Source organism: Symphalangus syndactylus, chromosome 9, assembly GCF_028878055.3.
Source record: "Symphalangus syndactylus isolate Jambi chromosome 9, NHGRI_mSymSyn1-v2.1_pri, whole genome shotgun sequence".
NCBI classification, from domain to species: Eukaryota; Metazoa; Chordata; class Mammalia; order Primates; family Hylobatidae; genus Symphalangus; species Symphalangus syndactylus.
This window is the reverse complement of record NC_072431.2, coordinates 95,652,261-95,667,971: the sequence shown is the minus strand read 5'-3', so window position 1 is coordinate 95,667,971 and position 15,711 is coordinate 95,652,261. Positions and strand designations below refer to the sequence as shown.

Here is a 15,711-nt window from a genome sequence, read left to right as displayed (position 1 = left end):
AACTATTCGGCAATAAGAACAATGATACACACACCTTAGAATAATTTCAAAGGCATTCTGATGAATTTTTTAAAGCTAATTTTTAAAGGTTGCATATTTTATAATTCCATTTATATAAGATTCTTAAAATCACAAAACTATAATGATAAAGAACACATTAGTGGGTAGGGAGTGTGGCTATAAAGGGATAGCACAAGTGAATTTCTCGACAGTTGTAGAACTGTTCTCTATCCCAACTGTGGTGTTAGTGACATGACCTTATATGTATGTGAGATTAAATTTCATTGATATATGAAAGGCTTGTAAAAATTGGTGATGTCCAAATAATTCTATAGTTTAGTTAACAGTATTATACCAATGTCAATTTCCTGGTTTTCATCATTATACTGATATTGACCAGGTAGAGCATACATGGGGAAACTTCTTATTTTTGCGACTTTAATATGGGTCTTAAATGATTTCAAAATAAACACTTTAAAAAATTATCCCTACTAAATCACCATGATTAATAGGTTAAAGTTGCCAGGGGAAAAAAGTGGACAACACAGATGAACAGTTGAGTGATTTCACAGAAAGATAAAAACTATAAGCAAGATTCAAGTAGAAATGTGGGGGGGAAATAAATCACAATAGTAATTCACACATTTAATTCTAGGAATCGTGGACTTTACACAGCCAGAGGAAGAATTAGGTAATTTGAAGATACATCAATAAAAATTGCCCAAAGTGAAAATCAACAAGAAAAGGACAAAGAAAGTGGATGAGGAGAACAAAGCATTTAAAAATGATGGGACAGTATCAAATAGTCTAAAATATACGTCATTGAAATTACAGAAGAAGAGAGAATGGGCAAAAGAAATCTCTGAATGATAGCTAGAATTCTCCAAAAATAGTGAAAGCATCAAATCATAGATCCAAAATTCTTAAATAACCTGAAGCAGAATAAATTTTAAAAAGCTAGCTATAACTTATCCAAAGTACCAAATAAAGGTAAAGACGAAATTGACGGAAGACCATGGAAAATATATGAACATATTAAATCAGAGAAATTCTTAAAGAATACAAAATTACAGCTAGATAGAATTAGAATAAGTTCTAGCGTTCTGTATCACTGTAGGATTACTATAGTTAACAACAATATATGGTTTCAAATAACTAAAAGAATATTGAATGATCCTCACAAAACAATGATAAATGCTAGAGATGATAGATGTGCCAGTTACTCTGATCTGATAACTATATGTACTGAGACATCACCATGTAGCCCCATGAATATGTACACTTATTTTGTCATTTTAAAAATTAAATTAATATAAAGAGGTAAAGACAAGAATTATAGCTGACTTCTCGTCTGAAGCAATTAAAGCCAGAAGATAAAACATATCTTCAAAGCCAGCTGGGGGGACAACTATCACCCAGAATTCTACATCTAGCAAAAATACCTGTTTAAAATGAAGATACAATAAAGACTATTCAAAATTTTTGTAATGGGAGACTTCCTTACCAGCAGACCTGTACTTTAAGAAACATTAAAGAAAGTTCTTCTGACAGAAGGAATGTGAAACCAGACCAGAAATTTTATCTACAGAGAGATGTGAAGAACTCCAAAAATTGTAAAAATAAAGAATAATATTAAAAATCACATTTTTCTTAATTTTAAATGACTCTAAAATGTAATTGACTACTTGAAGAAAAATTGTAGCAGTGAGATTTATAACCCATGTAAAATTTAAATGTCTGATAACAATAGCACAAAGTTTATGAGGAATTTGAATGTCTAAGTCTTCACAATATGTAAGAATTTGTATAATATTATATAAAACACCTAATATTCACTCTTTACTTGCTGCAGGGAAGATCAATTTTGCAGGTCCAGCACTGGAATTACCATTTAGATTAGTTAGGAAACTGAGGAAGTTCAAGAAAGAAATCATCAGTACCTAGAGTATGCCAAATAATAGTAAGAACACAGAGAGGATTCAAATTTGAGATCTACTTAATAAGGTAAAATAAGGAGGATTTGGTGACTAGGTATCGAGATGTTCTGAATGTGAGGTAGAAGGAAGAGTCTATTATGTATTATGGGTTCCTGGCCTGGGTGTCCCTACCAGATAGTGGTGCCATCAAGTGAGTCTGAGGAGAGAGGAGGATAGGATCATTAATATGAAAAGTTAATGAGTTTGGATTTTAACTGGGGTTTCAGGCAATTTACATGTAATGTTATTATTCATGTGTTTAGATTGAAATCTACCACTGGTTTCTTGCTTTTATTTGTTCCATCTATATTTTTCTTCCTTTTTTCCTTCTATTTCAGCCTGGATTAATTGAGCTTTTTATGATTTCATTTTGTCTCCACTATTGACTTATTAATTATGCCTCTTTTTCTATTTCTTTTAATGTTGTCCTAGGCTTTACAATGTACATCCTCTCTACATTCCTACAGTTATTTAACATACATTTCTTCCTTGAACTTCTGCAGTTTCCTAATTAAATGTTAATTCCAGTATTGGACCTAACAAATTGATCCTCCCTGCAACAACTAAAGAAATCTATTTATAATACATGTTTGGAGACATAAACATTCAACAACTCTCACAGTATAAAAATAAAATACAACCTCTTTTAATTGGCGTGTGAGACCCTAAAAGTCTGGATTCTTCTTGTTCCTGCAGACCCATTTTTGCCACTTCCTAGCTCCCATTTAGGGATGTTTAAACCGATATATATATATTAAACCGATGTTTAATATACACAAGCCAAGTAGTTTCTCACCTCCATAACTTTGTTCATGCTGTCATCTGTGCCTAGAATCAATATTCTGCATTCCTTTCTCACCTGACCAATCCTCACTGAAAAGCTCAGCTATTGCCTCGTTCTTGACTTCTTCCCTGTCCACCTGCATTTGTGCTCCAACTGGAACCCCATTCATGTTTACAAGAAACCCTCAAAGGACAATAAAGCCTGTTGTGACCCTACCTTGGCTTTTCTGAGTATTGAAATTTCCTAAGATCTTCCAAAGGACAAATTTTTAAAAAGCAAGAGTAATACATGGAGGTGATTAAGCCTTTAAAGTGTACCCTTTGTTCCCAAGGTCTTGTTAATTATCATTTAGGAGCAGTTTATTTGCAATGTGCTCAATTACTTAGGTAACTAAATAGCTTTTTACTGATCAGCATTGAACATCATTTGCTTAATAGCAACTAACAAATGTGGTGGCAGAGTTCCACCAATAGTCTGCTTTCAGAAATAGGCTTATTTAAGATTGAGCTCCAGGGGAAAAATAGATTCTAACAAAATAGATTATTGTTATTTACATAACCACTTAGGTCTAGAGAAACAAAATAATCTTTCCGTTTTTTAAAATTAAGGAATCAGTAAGCCAAAAGAGAATATCCAAGTAACTCCCAAGTCCATTCCGTTCGTTCATCCAGTCCATTTGTGCCATGAAAATCTTCATGACATTCCTATTTGATCAATCACAACCCACAGCTCTCAATGACTGCTCACGTCTGACCTTCTCAGTAAGGACTTCTCTTATAGCTTAGAACAGTCATAGGATTTTTCCTCTACAAGCTTTTGACACTTTGGATTATAGATCCCATGTGCTTGCCAATGCTTTTTTTTTGTTAACTATAGAAAAATAAAAAGCAAATACAGACAGGCAAAAGACTGGGAGGGTCACATAACCTTGTATGGTGAACTATACCATGTGAATGGTCAAGGAAAGCTTCTGGAGCATGGGACATATTAGCTAGGTGTTGGAGGAAAAATAGGAATTCAATAGGCTGGAAAATGGATGGAGGAGATTCCAAGCAGAGGGAATGCCTATCTAGATGCACAAATGTATGATCAATATGGTGTTCAACATTGAAATGCCACATGGGGAACTGACAAGAGGTAGTTGTATTAGTTTGTTTCATGCTCCTGTGATGGAATGCTACAGACTGTAATTTATAAACAGAAATTTATTAGGACACAGTTCTGGAGGCTGGGAAGTCTAAGGTCTAGGTGCCAGAAAGTTCAGTGTCAGGTTAGGTCATTCTCTTCGAAGATGGTGCCTTGCATGCTGCTTAGATCCTCATGTGGCAGAAGGCCAAAGGGAGAAAGAGGATGAGCCCATTCACTTTTTATAATGGCATTAATATATTCATGAGGGCTCAACCTAAATGCTTCCCATTAGGCCCCACTGTCACATTGGGAATTAAGTTTCCAACACACCAATTCCTGGGCACACATTCAAACTGTAGCAGTAGGCAAAGCCAAATAGTGGAAGGCTTTTATTCTAAGCTGTGGGACTCAGCTTTATTCTGTTAACAGTGAAGATGCAGAAAGGGCAAGATGCAGTGGCTCATACCTGTAATCCTAGCACTTTGAGAGGTTGAGGTGAGTGGATCACTTGAGCCCGGGAGTTCAAGACCAGCCTGGGCAACATAGTGAGATCCCGCCTCTATGAAAATTATTAAAAAGTAAAAGTTAGCTAGGTGTGGTGTCATGTACTGTTCCCAACTACTCAGGAGGCTGAGGCAAGAGGATCACTTGATCCTGGGAAGTTGAGGCTGCAGTAAGCCATGATCACACCACTGCACTCCAGCCTGAGTGACAGCAATACCCTGTACCACTTCCCCACCAAAAAACATGCACAAAGGGGAGGTTTATCTCCCTAGTTTTCTAAAGGAGTAAAAGCAACTTCTGTGGGTAGAATAGCCCTATAAGTAGAAGGGACCAAAAGATAAAAAAAGGGCAACCAAAGAAGGGAATAAGGGGATGAGAAGAAGACAGGGACTCATGTCTGCACATTAGTCTAGGGAATAAAGAAGAAAAGACACAACATCAATCTAAAAAGAAAATTTTCTCCCATTTTATTGGTTGCGTTCATTCTGATGGTAGTTTCTTTTGCTGTGCAGAAGCTCTTTAGTTTAATTAGATCCCATTTGTCAATTTTGGCTTTTGTTGCCATTGCTTTTGGTGTTTTAGACATGAAGTCCTTGCCCATGCCTATGTCCTGAATGGTATTGCCTAGGTTTTCTTCTAGAGTTTTTATGGTTTTAAGTCTAACATGTAAGTCTTTAATCCATCTTGAATTAATTTTTGCATAAGGTGTAAGGAAGGGATCCAGTTTCAGCTTTCTACATACGGCTAGCCAGTTTTCCCAGTACCATTTATTAAATAGGGAATCCTCTCCCTATTTCTTGTTTTTGTCAGGTTTGTCAAAGATCAGATGGTTGTAGATATGCGGCATTATTTCTGAGGGCTCTGTTCTGCTCCATTGATTTATATCTCCGTTGTGGTACCACTACCATGCTGTTTTCGTTACTGTAGCCTTGTAGTATAGTTTGAAGTCAGGTAGCGTGATGCCTCCAGCTTTGTTCTTTTGGCTTAGGATTGACTTGGCGATACGGGCTCTTTTTTAGTTCCATATGAACTTTAAAGTAGTTTTTTCCAATTCTGTGAAGAAAGTCATTGGTAGCTTGATGGAGATGGCATTGAATCTATAAATTACCTTGGGCAGTATGGCCATTTTCACAATATTGATTCTTCCTACCCATAAGCATGGAACGTTCTTCCATTTCTTTGTATCCTCTTTTATTTCATTGGGCAGTGGTTTGTAGTTCTCCTTGAAGAGGTCCTTCACATCCCTTGTAAGTTGGATTCCTAGGTATTTTATTCTCTTTGAAGCAGTTCTGAATGGGAATTCACTCATGATTTGGCTCTCTGTCTGTTATTGGTGTATAAGAATGCTTGTGATTTTTGTACATTGACTTTGTATCCTGAGACTTTGCTGAAGTTGCTTATCAGCTTAAGGAGATTTTGGGCTGGGACAATGGGGTTTTCTAGATATACAATCATGTCATCTGCAAACAGGGACAATTTGACTTCCTCTTTTCCTAATTGAATACCTTTTATTTCCTTCTCCTGCCTGATTGCCCTGGCCAGAACTTCCAACACTATGTTGAATAGGAATGGTGAGAGAGGGCATCCCTGTCTTGTGCCAGTTTTCAAAGGGAATGCTTCCAGTTTTTGCCCATTCAGTATGATATTGGCTGTGGGTTTGTCATAGATAGCTCTTATTATTTTGAGATACGTCCCATCAATACCTAATTTATTGAGAGTTTTTAGCGGGAAGGGTTGTTGAATTTTGTCAAAGGTCTTTTCTGCATCTATTGAGATAATCACGTGGTTTTTGTCTTTGGTTCTGTTTATATGCTGGATTACATTTATTGATTTGCGTATGTTGAACCAGCCTTGCATCCCAGGGATGAAGCCCACTTGATCATGGTAGATAACCTTTTTGATATGCTGCTGGATTCGGTTTGCCAGTATTTTATTGAGGATTTTTGCATCAATGTTCATCAAAGATATTGGTCTAAAATTCTCTTTTTTGGTTGTGTCTCTGCCAGGCTTTGGTATCAGGATGATGCTGACCTCATAAAATGAGTTAGGGAGGATTCACTCTTTTTCTGTTGATAGGAATAGTTTCAGAAGGAATGGTACCAGCTCCTCCTTGTACTTCTGGTAGAATTCGGCTGTGAATCCATCTGGTCCTGGACTTTCTTTGGTTGGTAAACTATTGATTATTGCCACAATTTCAGAGCCTGTTATTGGTCTATTCAGAGATTCGACGTCTTCCTGGTTTAGTCTTGGGAGGGTGTATGTGTCAAGGAATTTATCCATTTCTTCTAGATTTTCTAGTTTATTTGTGTAGAGGTGTTTGTAGTATTCTCTGATGGTAGTTTGCATTTCTGTGGGATCGGTGGTGATATCCCCTTTATCATTTTTTTATTGCATCTATTTGATTCTTCTCTCTTTTCTTCTTTATTAGTCTTGCTAGCAGTCTGTCGATTTTGTTGATCTTTTCAAAAAAACCAGCTCCTGGATTCATTAATTTTTTGAAAGGTTTTTTGTGTCTATTTCCTTCAGTTCTGCTCTGATTTCAGTTATTTCTTGCCTTCTGCTAGCTTTTGAATGTGTTTGCTCTTGCCTTTCTAGTTCTTTTATTTGTGACATTAGGGTGTCAATTTTGGATCTTTCCTGCTTTCTCTTGTGGGCATTTAGTGCTATAAATTTCCCTCTACACACTGCTTTGAATGTGTCCCAGACATTCTGGTATGTTGTGTCTTTGTTCTCGTTGGTTTCAAAGAACATCTTTATTTCTGCATTCATTTCGTTATGTACCCAGTAGTCATTCAGGAGCAGGTTGTTCAGTTTCCATGTAGTTGAGCAGTTCTGAATGAGTTTCTTAATCCTGAGTCCTAGTTTGATTGCACTGTGGTCTGAGAGACAGTTTGTTATAATTTCTGTTCTTTTACATTTGCTGAGGAGTGCTTTACTTCCAACTGTGTGGTCAATTTTTGAATAGGTGTGGTGTGGTGCTGAAAAAAATGTATATTCTGTTGATTTGGGGTGGAGAGTTCTGTAGATGTCTATTAGGTCCACTTAGTGCAGAGCTGAGTTCAATTCCTGGGTATCCTTGTTAACTTTCTGTCTCGTTGATCTGTCTAATGTTGACAGTGGGGTGTTAAAGTCTCCCATTATTATTGTGTGGGAGTCTAAGTCTCTTTGTAGGTCTCTAAGGACTTGCTTTATGAATCTGGGTGCTCCTGTATTGGGTGCATATATATTTAGGATAGTTAGCTCTTCTTGTTGAATTGATCCCTTTACCATTATGTAATGGCCTTCTTTGTCTCTTTTGATCTTTGTTGGTTTAAAGTCTGTTTTATCAGAGACTAGGATTGCAACCCCTGCCTTTTTTTGTTTTCCATTTGCTTGGTAGTTCTTTCTCCATCCCTTTATTTTGAGCCTATGTATGTCTCTGCACATGAGATGGGTTTCCTGAATACAGCAGACTGATGGGTCTTGACTCTTTATCCGATTTGCCAGTCTGTGTCTTTTAATTGGAGCATTTAGTCCATTTACATTTAAAGTTAATATTGTTATGTGTGTATTTGGTCTTGTCATTATGATGTTAGCTGATTATTCTGCTCATTAAAAAAAATGCTAATCATCACTGGCCATCAGAGAAATGCAAATCAAAACCACAATGAGATACCATCTCACACCAGTTAGAATGGCCATCATTAAAAAGTCAGGAAACAACAGGTGCTGGAGAGGATGTGGAGAAATAGGAACACTTTTACACTGTTGGTGGGACTGTAAACTACTTCAACCATTGTGGAAGTCAGTGTGGTGATTCCTCAGGGATCTAGAACTAGAAATACCATTTGACCCAGCCATCCCATTACTGGGTATATACCCAAAGGATTATAAATCATGCTGCTATAAAGACACATGCACACGTATGTTTATTGTGGCACTATTCACAATAGCAAAGACTGGGAACCAACCCAAATGTCCAACAACGACAGACTGGATTAAGAAAATGTGGCACATATACACCATGGAATACTATGCAGCCATAAAAAATGAGGAGTTAATGTCCTTTGTAGGGACATGGATGAAACTGGAAACCATCATTCTCAGCAAACTATCGCAAGGACAAAAAACCAAACACCACATGTTCTCACTCATAGGTGGGAATTGAACAATGAGAACACATGGACACAGGAAGGGGAACATCACACTCCAGGGACTGTTGTGGGGTGGGGGGAGGGTGGAGGGATAGCATTAGGAGATATACCTAATGCTAAATGACGAGTTAATGGGTGCAGCACACCAACATGGCACATGTATACATATGTAACAAACCTGCACATTGTGCACATGTACCCTAAAACTTAAAGTATAATAATAATAATAATAAATCTAAAAAGAAATAAATGAAAACAATAAAAGGCAGTGTTGAAGGCAGTCAAACACTGACTTCTATTGTATGGGTTAAAGTCTAGCTTCACCTCTAACTTTCTCTGAAATCTTAAAATGTTCTAACCTTTCTTATTTTGTTCATCTATAAAATGGAGATTTTATCTCAGTTTGTTGTGAGATTAAATAAGTTAATGATTGTAACTACTTAGAACCTTGCCAAGGATATAATAATTGCTTCATAACCCCTCACAATCATGTTCTGTGTTCTAGAGAAGTCAGGTTAAGGGTAGTAATTCTCTTTTAAACCATGAAGTCTACCTAGAGTTATGTAAGATGTCACCATTGGGGGATGCTGTGTGGTAGGCACATGAAACCTTTGTGTACCGTTTATTGTAACTTCTTGTCTCTAATTATTTCAAAATAAAGTTTTATTTTGTTTTGTTTTTCTTACAGCCTTTTCAAACCACAATGGCAATTCATTCAAGCATGTGCTCAGCACTTGCTGCATTCCATACCCTGAGCTCATTTTCCAATATTCGAAACCTCATTTTCCAATATTCGAAAAGCAATTAACCAAATGACAGTGTGACTTTCCATTTTTACTATTGCTCTTTAGCAGAAACATAGCAATAAAAATAAACTATTGGAAATGAAATTATGAGTATCCTAGATTAATCCCCAAAGTTGCAGTTTCTTTTGTTGTTCAGCTGTTTGATTTTCTAAGAGGCTGAACCCAGCCAAGTGCATACTCTATTTCTGAGCAGAGTTCTGCCCAGTCCTCTGTCTGACTAGAATCACACAGAAACAACAAATCTCTCATAAAGCCTAATGGTGCTTCTCAACAGAGTCATGATTGGAATTCTGAGCTGTATAATTTAATACTAGGGTACAGCCCATGGGTAGTACAGAAAAGAGTCAATACTTACCTTGTCTTTGTACAACCAGGATGTATGTCTGTGTGACAACAATGAAGACTCAATTTCAGCCCCCATTCACCCTTCCACAACAGCAGGGGCAGGGCACCCTAGAGCATAAATAATCTGAACAACCCTGTGTTGAGGGCCTGCTGAAGATGCTTAACATCCGTGGTCCCATCCACTAATTGTCTGCCATCAATCACAACTTGACAGTTACAAGTAAATTTCTTGTGTTCTCCGCATATGCCTGCCTTTCTCATTGTGTAAAAACAGCTCTACCTCCATCTGCTAGTCACTACCAATCATTCTTGCCAAGATGGTGATTCCTCTTCTTGCCTGCTAGTCCCTAGACACAAAGAGTCCAAAGTGCCCTGGTGGCAGCCATAGCTTTTAGTTCAATGGTACCTTTGCTATGTTCCCTGGCAGAAGTATACTTCCTTTGGTTACCAGGACCTCCAATTTGAAGAGCACAGAGGTGCAGATGAAGAAGTGCAAAGCCCTTCAGTGGGTCAATGGGAGTGATGTTAACTGAGGCCATTTCTTCCTCTACCTTGATTCTAAGACCTATGTATACTTCCTGTTAGGGACCCCACACCATGAAGTGGGCTCTGATTTAACACATATGCTGCACTTTAAAGGGTGGGACCCTAACTTTCAGAGCATTACCTATAAGTGGCACTTCATATGTTCCTTCAGTAGTTCATTCTAGGGCTCTAAAAGTACAGCTACTTCTGTCTGGTGTAGTAAGTAATACAAACAGTAAGTTCTAGGATCATGAGCCATCCTACAGCCCCTTCACTATTAAGTGGGTCCCCTGATCACATACTATGTTGTGTGGATTTCCATTCTTGTTTGCTAATCTAAAAGCCCCCAGATAATAGTTGTGTTGACTACGACTCAGAGATCAGGAAAGGAAAGCTTATACCCAGAATAAGTGCATCATTGGAAGGATGGACAGCTGGCTGCTGCAGGACAGAGGGGACCCAATGTAGTCAACTTGCCACAAATCAACCAGTCGATCTCCTGAAGACCTAGTAACCTATTGAGGGCTCCTTGTTGGTCTCTCTTGTTAGCAAGTTGGACATTCAAAATCAGCCATAGCTAGATTTGCCAGGATAATTTGTAGTCCATTGTATTGGCTAATGAGTAGTCTTGCTCTCTGCCACTGTGGCCACTCTATTCATGTGCCCATCATGTGGTACTTAATCCAAGACAAAGCCTGGATAATATCAACTGGACATGTTACCTTGTCTATTTGTTTTTTTAGTGCTTCTTGCGTACTTGATGCTTTCCAATTAGTGTTAAATGCATGACACAAAAATCTTCACACATTGTGCCCACTCCCATAGTCCCAACCATATGTCTCTGTCTCAGACTCTTGTTTCCATTCTCCAAGTCCCTTTCATTCAGGTCCCTGTCTACACAGCTAGACTATTGGCTACTGTGCACAAACCTACACATATATTCACACCTTAGGCCAATTTTTCTTCCACACAAAATAGATAACCATATTCATAGCTTGCAGCTTCATTCATTGGGAAGACCTTCCTTCTCCACTGTCTTCCAAGGCTACCCCATAATTCAGCTGTACTTCAGTGACCATCTATTTTTGCTTTACAGCTACATAAGGAACTAATCCATTGTTAACTAGGATTGGCCTTTTACCACCCTTTCAGCTAGTCATAGAGAACCCCCATATAGCCATAAGTGTGAGCTATGCAAGGGCACTGGTACAACCATAGTGGGTGACATGGAGGCATCTGTGCTACTTGCTCATGCAGCCTCCTCATGCCAGTCTAGTCCCATATGGGTTTGATCCCAGATGTGCCATTTCCATTTTCCAATAGAAGGCTGTGGGACACGTCTGAGTGTACGACTTAGTGCATTGGCAATAATCTAGCTCATAATGGTCAGTTCCAAATACATTTAGTGCCCATTATCAGCCATTCCATCTTGACCAAGGCTCAGCAACATTCTAGGAAGGGTTTCTCAAAAGGTATATAACTTTATACTGAAAATGGATGGCATTGCTTCAGAGCCCTAGGGGCCTGCATTCTGACTCTTTCACTTGGGCATCCATCAACTCCAAACTGTACCTTTCCCCACTAACAAATTCAGTGCCATAGGATCAGCCAGATCATATGCCCCAAGTAGCAGGGTTGCTTATACTGCAGCCCACAGATGCTGCAGAGCCCTTTCTTGCTCCAGGCCCACTCAAAGCTGTGAGACTTCTATGTAGTTCAGTATATGGGACCAAAAAATATTCCTAGATGTGGAATGTGTTGCCTCCAAAACACAGAGGCCTACCAGGTATCTTGCTCTATTTATTGAGATTGAGAATGTAACATACAGCAATTTAACTTTTACTTGAAAATGCAGTGGTGGGGGTGGTATTCTAGCAGACTTTCACTACTGAACCACTAAAAACTTTACCAATGTGGCATGTTCCTGAATTTTCACAGGGTTTCTCTCTCACCCTCCAGAGTGTATGTGTTCTACCAAGGCCTCTAATGTATTAGACACTTCTTGTTGACTCTTAATGACATCTTTGATGTAAATGGATCAATGTGATATTCTACAGAATGTTCAGATGGTCCATGTCTCTTCAGACCTTATTATGACAGATGTTTGAAGAGGTAGCATAGCCATGGGCAAAGCAGAAAATGAATATTATTGTCTGTTTCATGTGAATACAGACTCTGATTTTTTTGGATTTGTCTTTGTCTGGTTTTGGTATCAGGATAATATTGGCCTCATAGAATGAGTTTGGAAGTATTCCCTCCTCCTCTATTTTTCAGAATAGTTTGAGTAAGATTGATATTAGTTCTTCATTAAATGTTTGGTATAATTCAGCAGAGAAGCCATCAGTTCCTGAACTTTTCTTTATTGGAAGACATTTTATTATAAGATCTTGTTATTTGTTATTGTTCATAGTTCAATCTTGGTACATTGTATGCATTAGGAATTTGTTCCTTTCTTCTATAACTTCCAATTTATTTATTTGAGTCTTCTCTCTTTTTTATTAGTCTGGCTAAAGGTTTGTCAATTTTGCATGACATTTCAAAAATCCAACTTTTTGTTTCATTGATATTTTGTATTGTTTTCTTCATTTCAGTTTCATTTATGCTCTAATATTTATTATTTATTTTCTGCTACTAATTTTGAGTTTGTTTTGCTCTTCCTTTTCTAGTCCTTTAAGATGCATTATTAGGTTGTTTATTTAAAGTTTATCTTCTTTTTCAGTGTAGGTACTGATAGCTACAAACTTCCATTTTAGTGCTTTTGCTGTATCCTATAGATTTTGGTATGTTGTGTTTCTATTATCATTTGTTTCAAGAAATTTTTAAATTTTTTTCTTAATTTCTTCATTGACCCACACTAGTCATTCAGGAGCATATGGTTTGATTTCCATGTATTTGTATAGTTTCCAAAATTCCTCTTGTTATTGATTTCTAGTTTTATTCCATTATGGTCAGAGATGATGCTTCATATTATATTATTTTATTTTGTTTTGATGTTTTCAGGCTTTTTAGTGATTTAACATATAGTCTACTCTTAAGAATGACCCATGTGCTGTAGAAAATAATGTGTATTCTACAGCTGTTGTTTGGTCTGTAGTGCAGATTAACTCTCACGTTTCTTTACCAATTTTCTGTCTGGAAGATCTGTCCAATGGTGAAATTGTGTTGTTGAAGTCTCCAGCTATTATTGTATGGGGTCTATATCTCTCTTTAGCTCTAACAATATTTAATTTATATGTCTGGGTGCTCCAGTGTTGGGTGCATATATACTTACAATTGTTATATTCTCTTGCTGAATTGACCCCTTTTTCACTATATAGTAACCTTCTTTATCTCTTCCTATAGTTTTTGTCTTGAAATCTATTTTGCCTGATATAAGCATAATTAGCCCTGCTCTTTTGTGATTTCCATTGACATGGAATATCTTTTCCCATCCCTTTATTTTCTGCCTACGTGTGCCTTGTGTCTTTATTGGTGAAGCACGTTTCTTGTAAGCAACAGATCATTGAATCCTTTTTTTTTTTTCCAATCCATTCAGCCACTTGATGACTTTTGATTGGCAAGTCTCAGAGTCTCATCCAAAGTCTTCAATGTACCTGGGTATTGCTGCTGGTTATTCTGAGCCCAAGGACTCTTTAGTTAGCAGGTGATGAATGCTGCCAGGACTATGTCCTTCCCTTCAAGGCAGTAGTTTCCCTTCTGGCCTAGGGCATGTCTAGAAATGCCATCCTGGAGCTAGGGCCTGGAAAGGGGGCCTCTCAGAGCTGACCAGTGCCCTCTGCTGTTGTGACTGTGCTGGTATCCAAGATGTAAGACAAAATCCTTCCTACTCCTTCCTTCTCCTTCTCCTTCTCCTCCCCTTAAGTGGAAGAAAGGGATCTCTTTTGGAGCTGTGAGAATTGCAGCCTGTGGTTAGGGGAGGGGTAGTGCCAGAACTCCCTTAGCCACCCAAGCTGGTATCTCAGTAGGCCATGTACCTCCCCAGTATACTGGCTCTAGGCCCAGTTCAGAACTAGAACTTGCTTGAAAGTTGCACTCCTTGTGGCCTAGACTGACTTTCAAGTGTATTTAGAGCCCTAGAGCACTTTAGCTTGCAGTGGTAAGGCTTGTGGGAACTCAAGTTCTGACCACCAGGATCGGTGATTTCCTTTCGGCTAGAGCTAATATAAATGCTGTCTCCATGGGGTGGGGCATCAGCTGAGTTTGGCCCAGTTTTCTTTTATGCTATAATAGGACAGCACTAAGTTCAATGCCTCACAATTGCTGTGCTTTTCTCCCCTAGCACCTAGGAATGCTCTCCACACCCTGCTGCCATTGCTGGGGGATGGGAGAGGGGTGGTGTCAGAGATTTAAAAGAGTTTTTTTTTTTTTCTACTTCTTCAGTGCCTCTTTCAGCAATATGAAGTTAAAACCAAGAACTATGAGAGCTCACCTGATTTTTGGTGCTTACAAAGCTACTTTTTTTGTGTGTAGATAGTTGCTACATTAGTGTCCTTGCTGAGGGAGGAAGAGGGAACGATCAGTGGAGCCTTCTATTCTGCGATCTTGCCTGCAGCACTCTTTTGAGAAAGATTCTGGATTATGTGATAAATTAGTGATGTCTGTCATGGAGGGGTGAGGGGCAGTTTTTAGACACATAGCCTATTTTGCCATTTCTGCTATAAACATCTGCACAGCTTTACAATCTGTAACTATAGAATTGAGTACAGATGACCTGCCCACAAGAGGACAAATGTCCTGACCTTGGCCTTAGTGCCTCCGTAATTCAACCAAGTACATTAATTAAATGGCTAGATCATACACTTGCTGTTTTCCAAGGGCAGAGGTTGAAAGTGGAAAGGAGAAGAAAGCAAAGAAACCTGGGAGGAGGGGGACTGAGACTGGGCATAAGGAGAAACAAGAGGTCCAATTTGGAACATAATGGGTGTAGTAAGGGGAATTTTGAAGTATTCTCCAAAGACAACAATTTTGCTTTTCTCAATTTTGTCCTCTTGATTCTCACACAGTGCTTTCTTTAGTAGAGACCTACATACCCTGAAAATTTCTGTTCTGTGACTTAAAAAGTCAACTCTATGATTAGCATGATTCCTCTTCAGTCATTACTGAAATTCTTCCTAGGTGGTTACATTTAAGTGGTAAGAAGCTGCAATAATGTAAGTCAAAGAAGTCCTATCTTGCTTTGCATTTCCTCAGTAGCCATCTGATAAAGCAGGAAGGAAAAAAATAAAAAATGAACCTCCCCAGGATTTCATTTCTATTGTGGCTTAGCTGCAAATTTGAGAAATAAAAAATAAAAATAAAATAAAACCCTGAATGTAAGCACTTGTATGTTTTTGTTAGATTCTTTCACAGGACTGGTCAACATCTTGACAGATATTATTTGGCGATTCACTGGAGACTTCATGGCACCTGACCTGGTTTGCCGAGTGGTCCGCTATTTGCAGGTATGTCACACCTTCCAAATGTGATGAGACAAACTGATACCAGAGTTAGCTTTTAGATTTATCATAAGG

General features: G+C 38.2%; 1 protein-coding gene across 5 annotated transcripts in view; it reads left to right on the top strand.

The window, feature by feature from the left end:
- Positions 1-15,711, top strand: part of NPSR1 (neuropeptide S receptor 1) — a 212,282-nt gene that overhangs the window by 107,153 nt on the left and 89,418 nt on the right. For 3 of the 5 annotated variants that reach the window (XM_063609678.1, XM_055293447.1, XM_055293449.2), the window contains exon 3: positions 15,539-15,642. The exons of 1 other annotated variant lie outside the window; for it this stretch is intronic. In XM_063609678.1, coding sequence (XP_063465748.1) covers positions 15,539-15,642 — 104 coding nt within the window. The remainder of the gene's footprint in view (positions 1-15,538; positions 15,643-15,711) is intronic. One more of the 5 variants, XM_055293450.1, reaches the window with a different exon arrangement.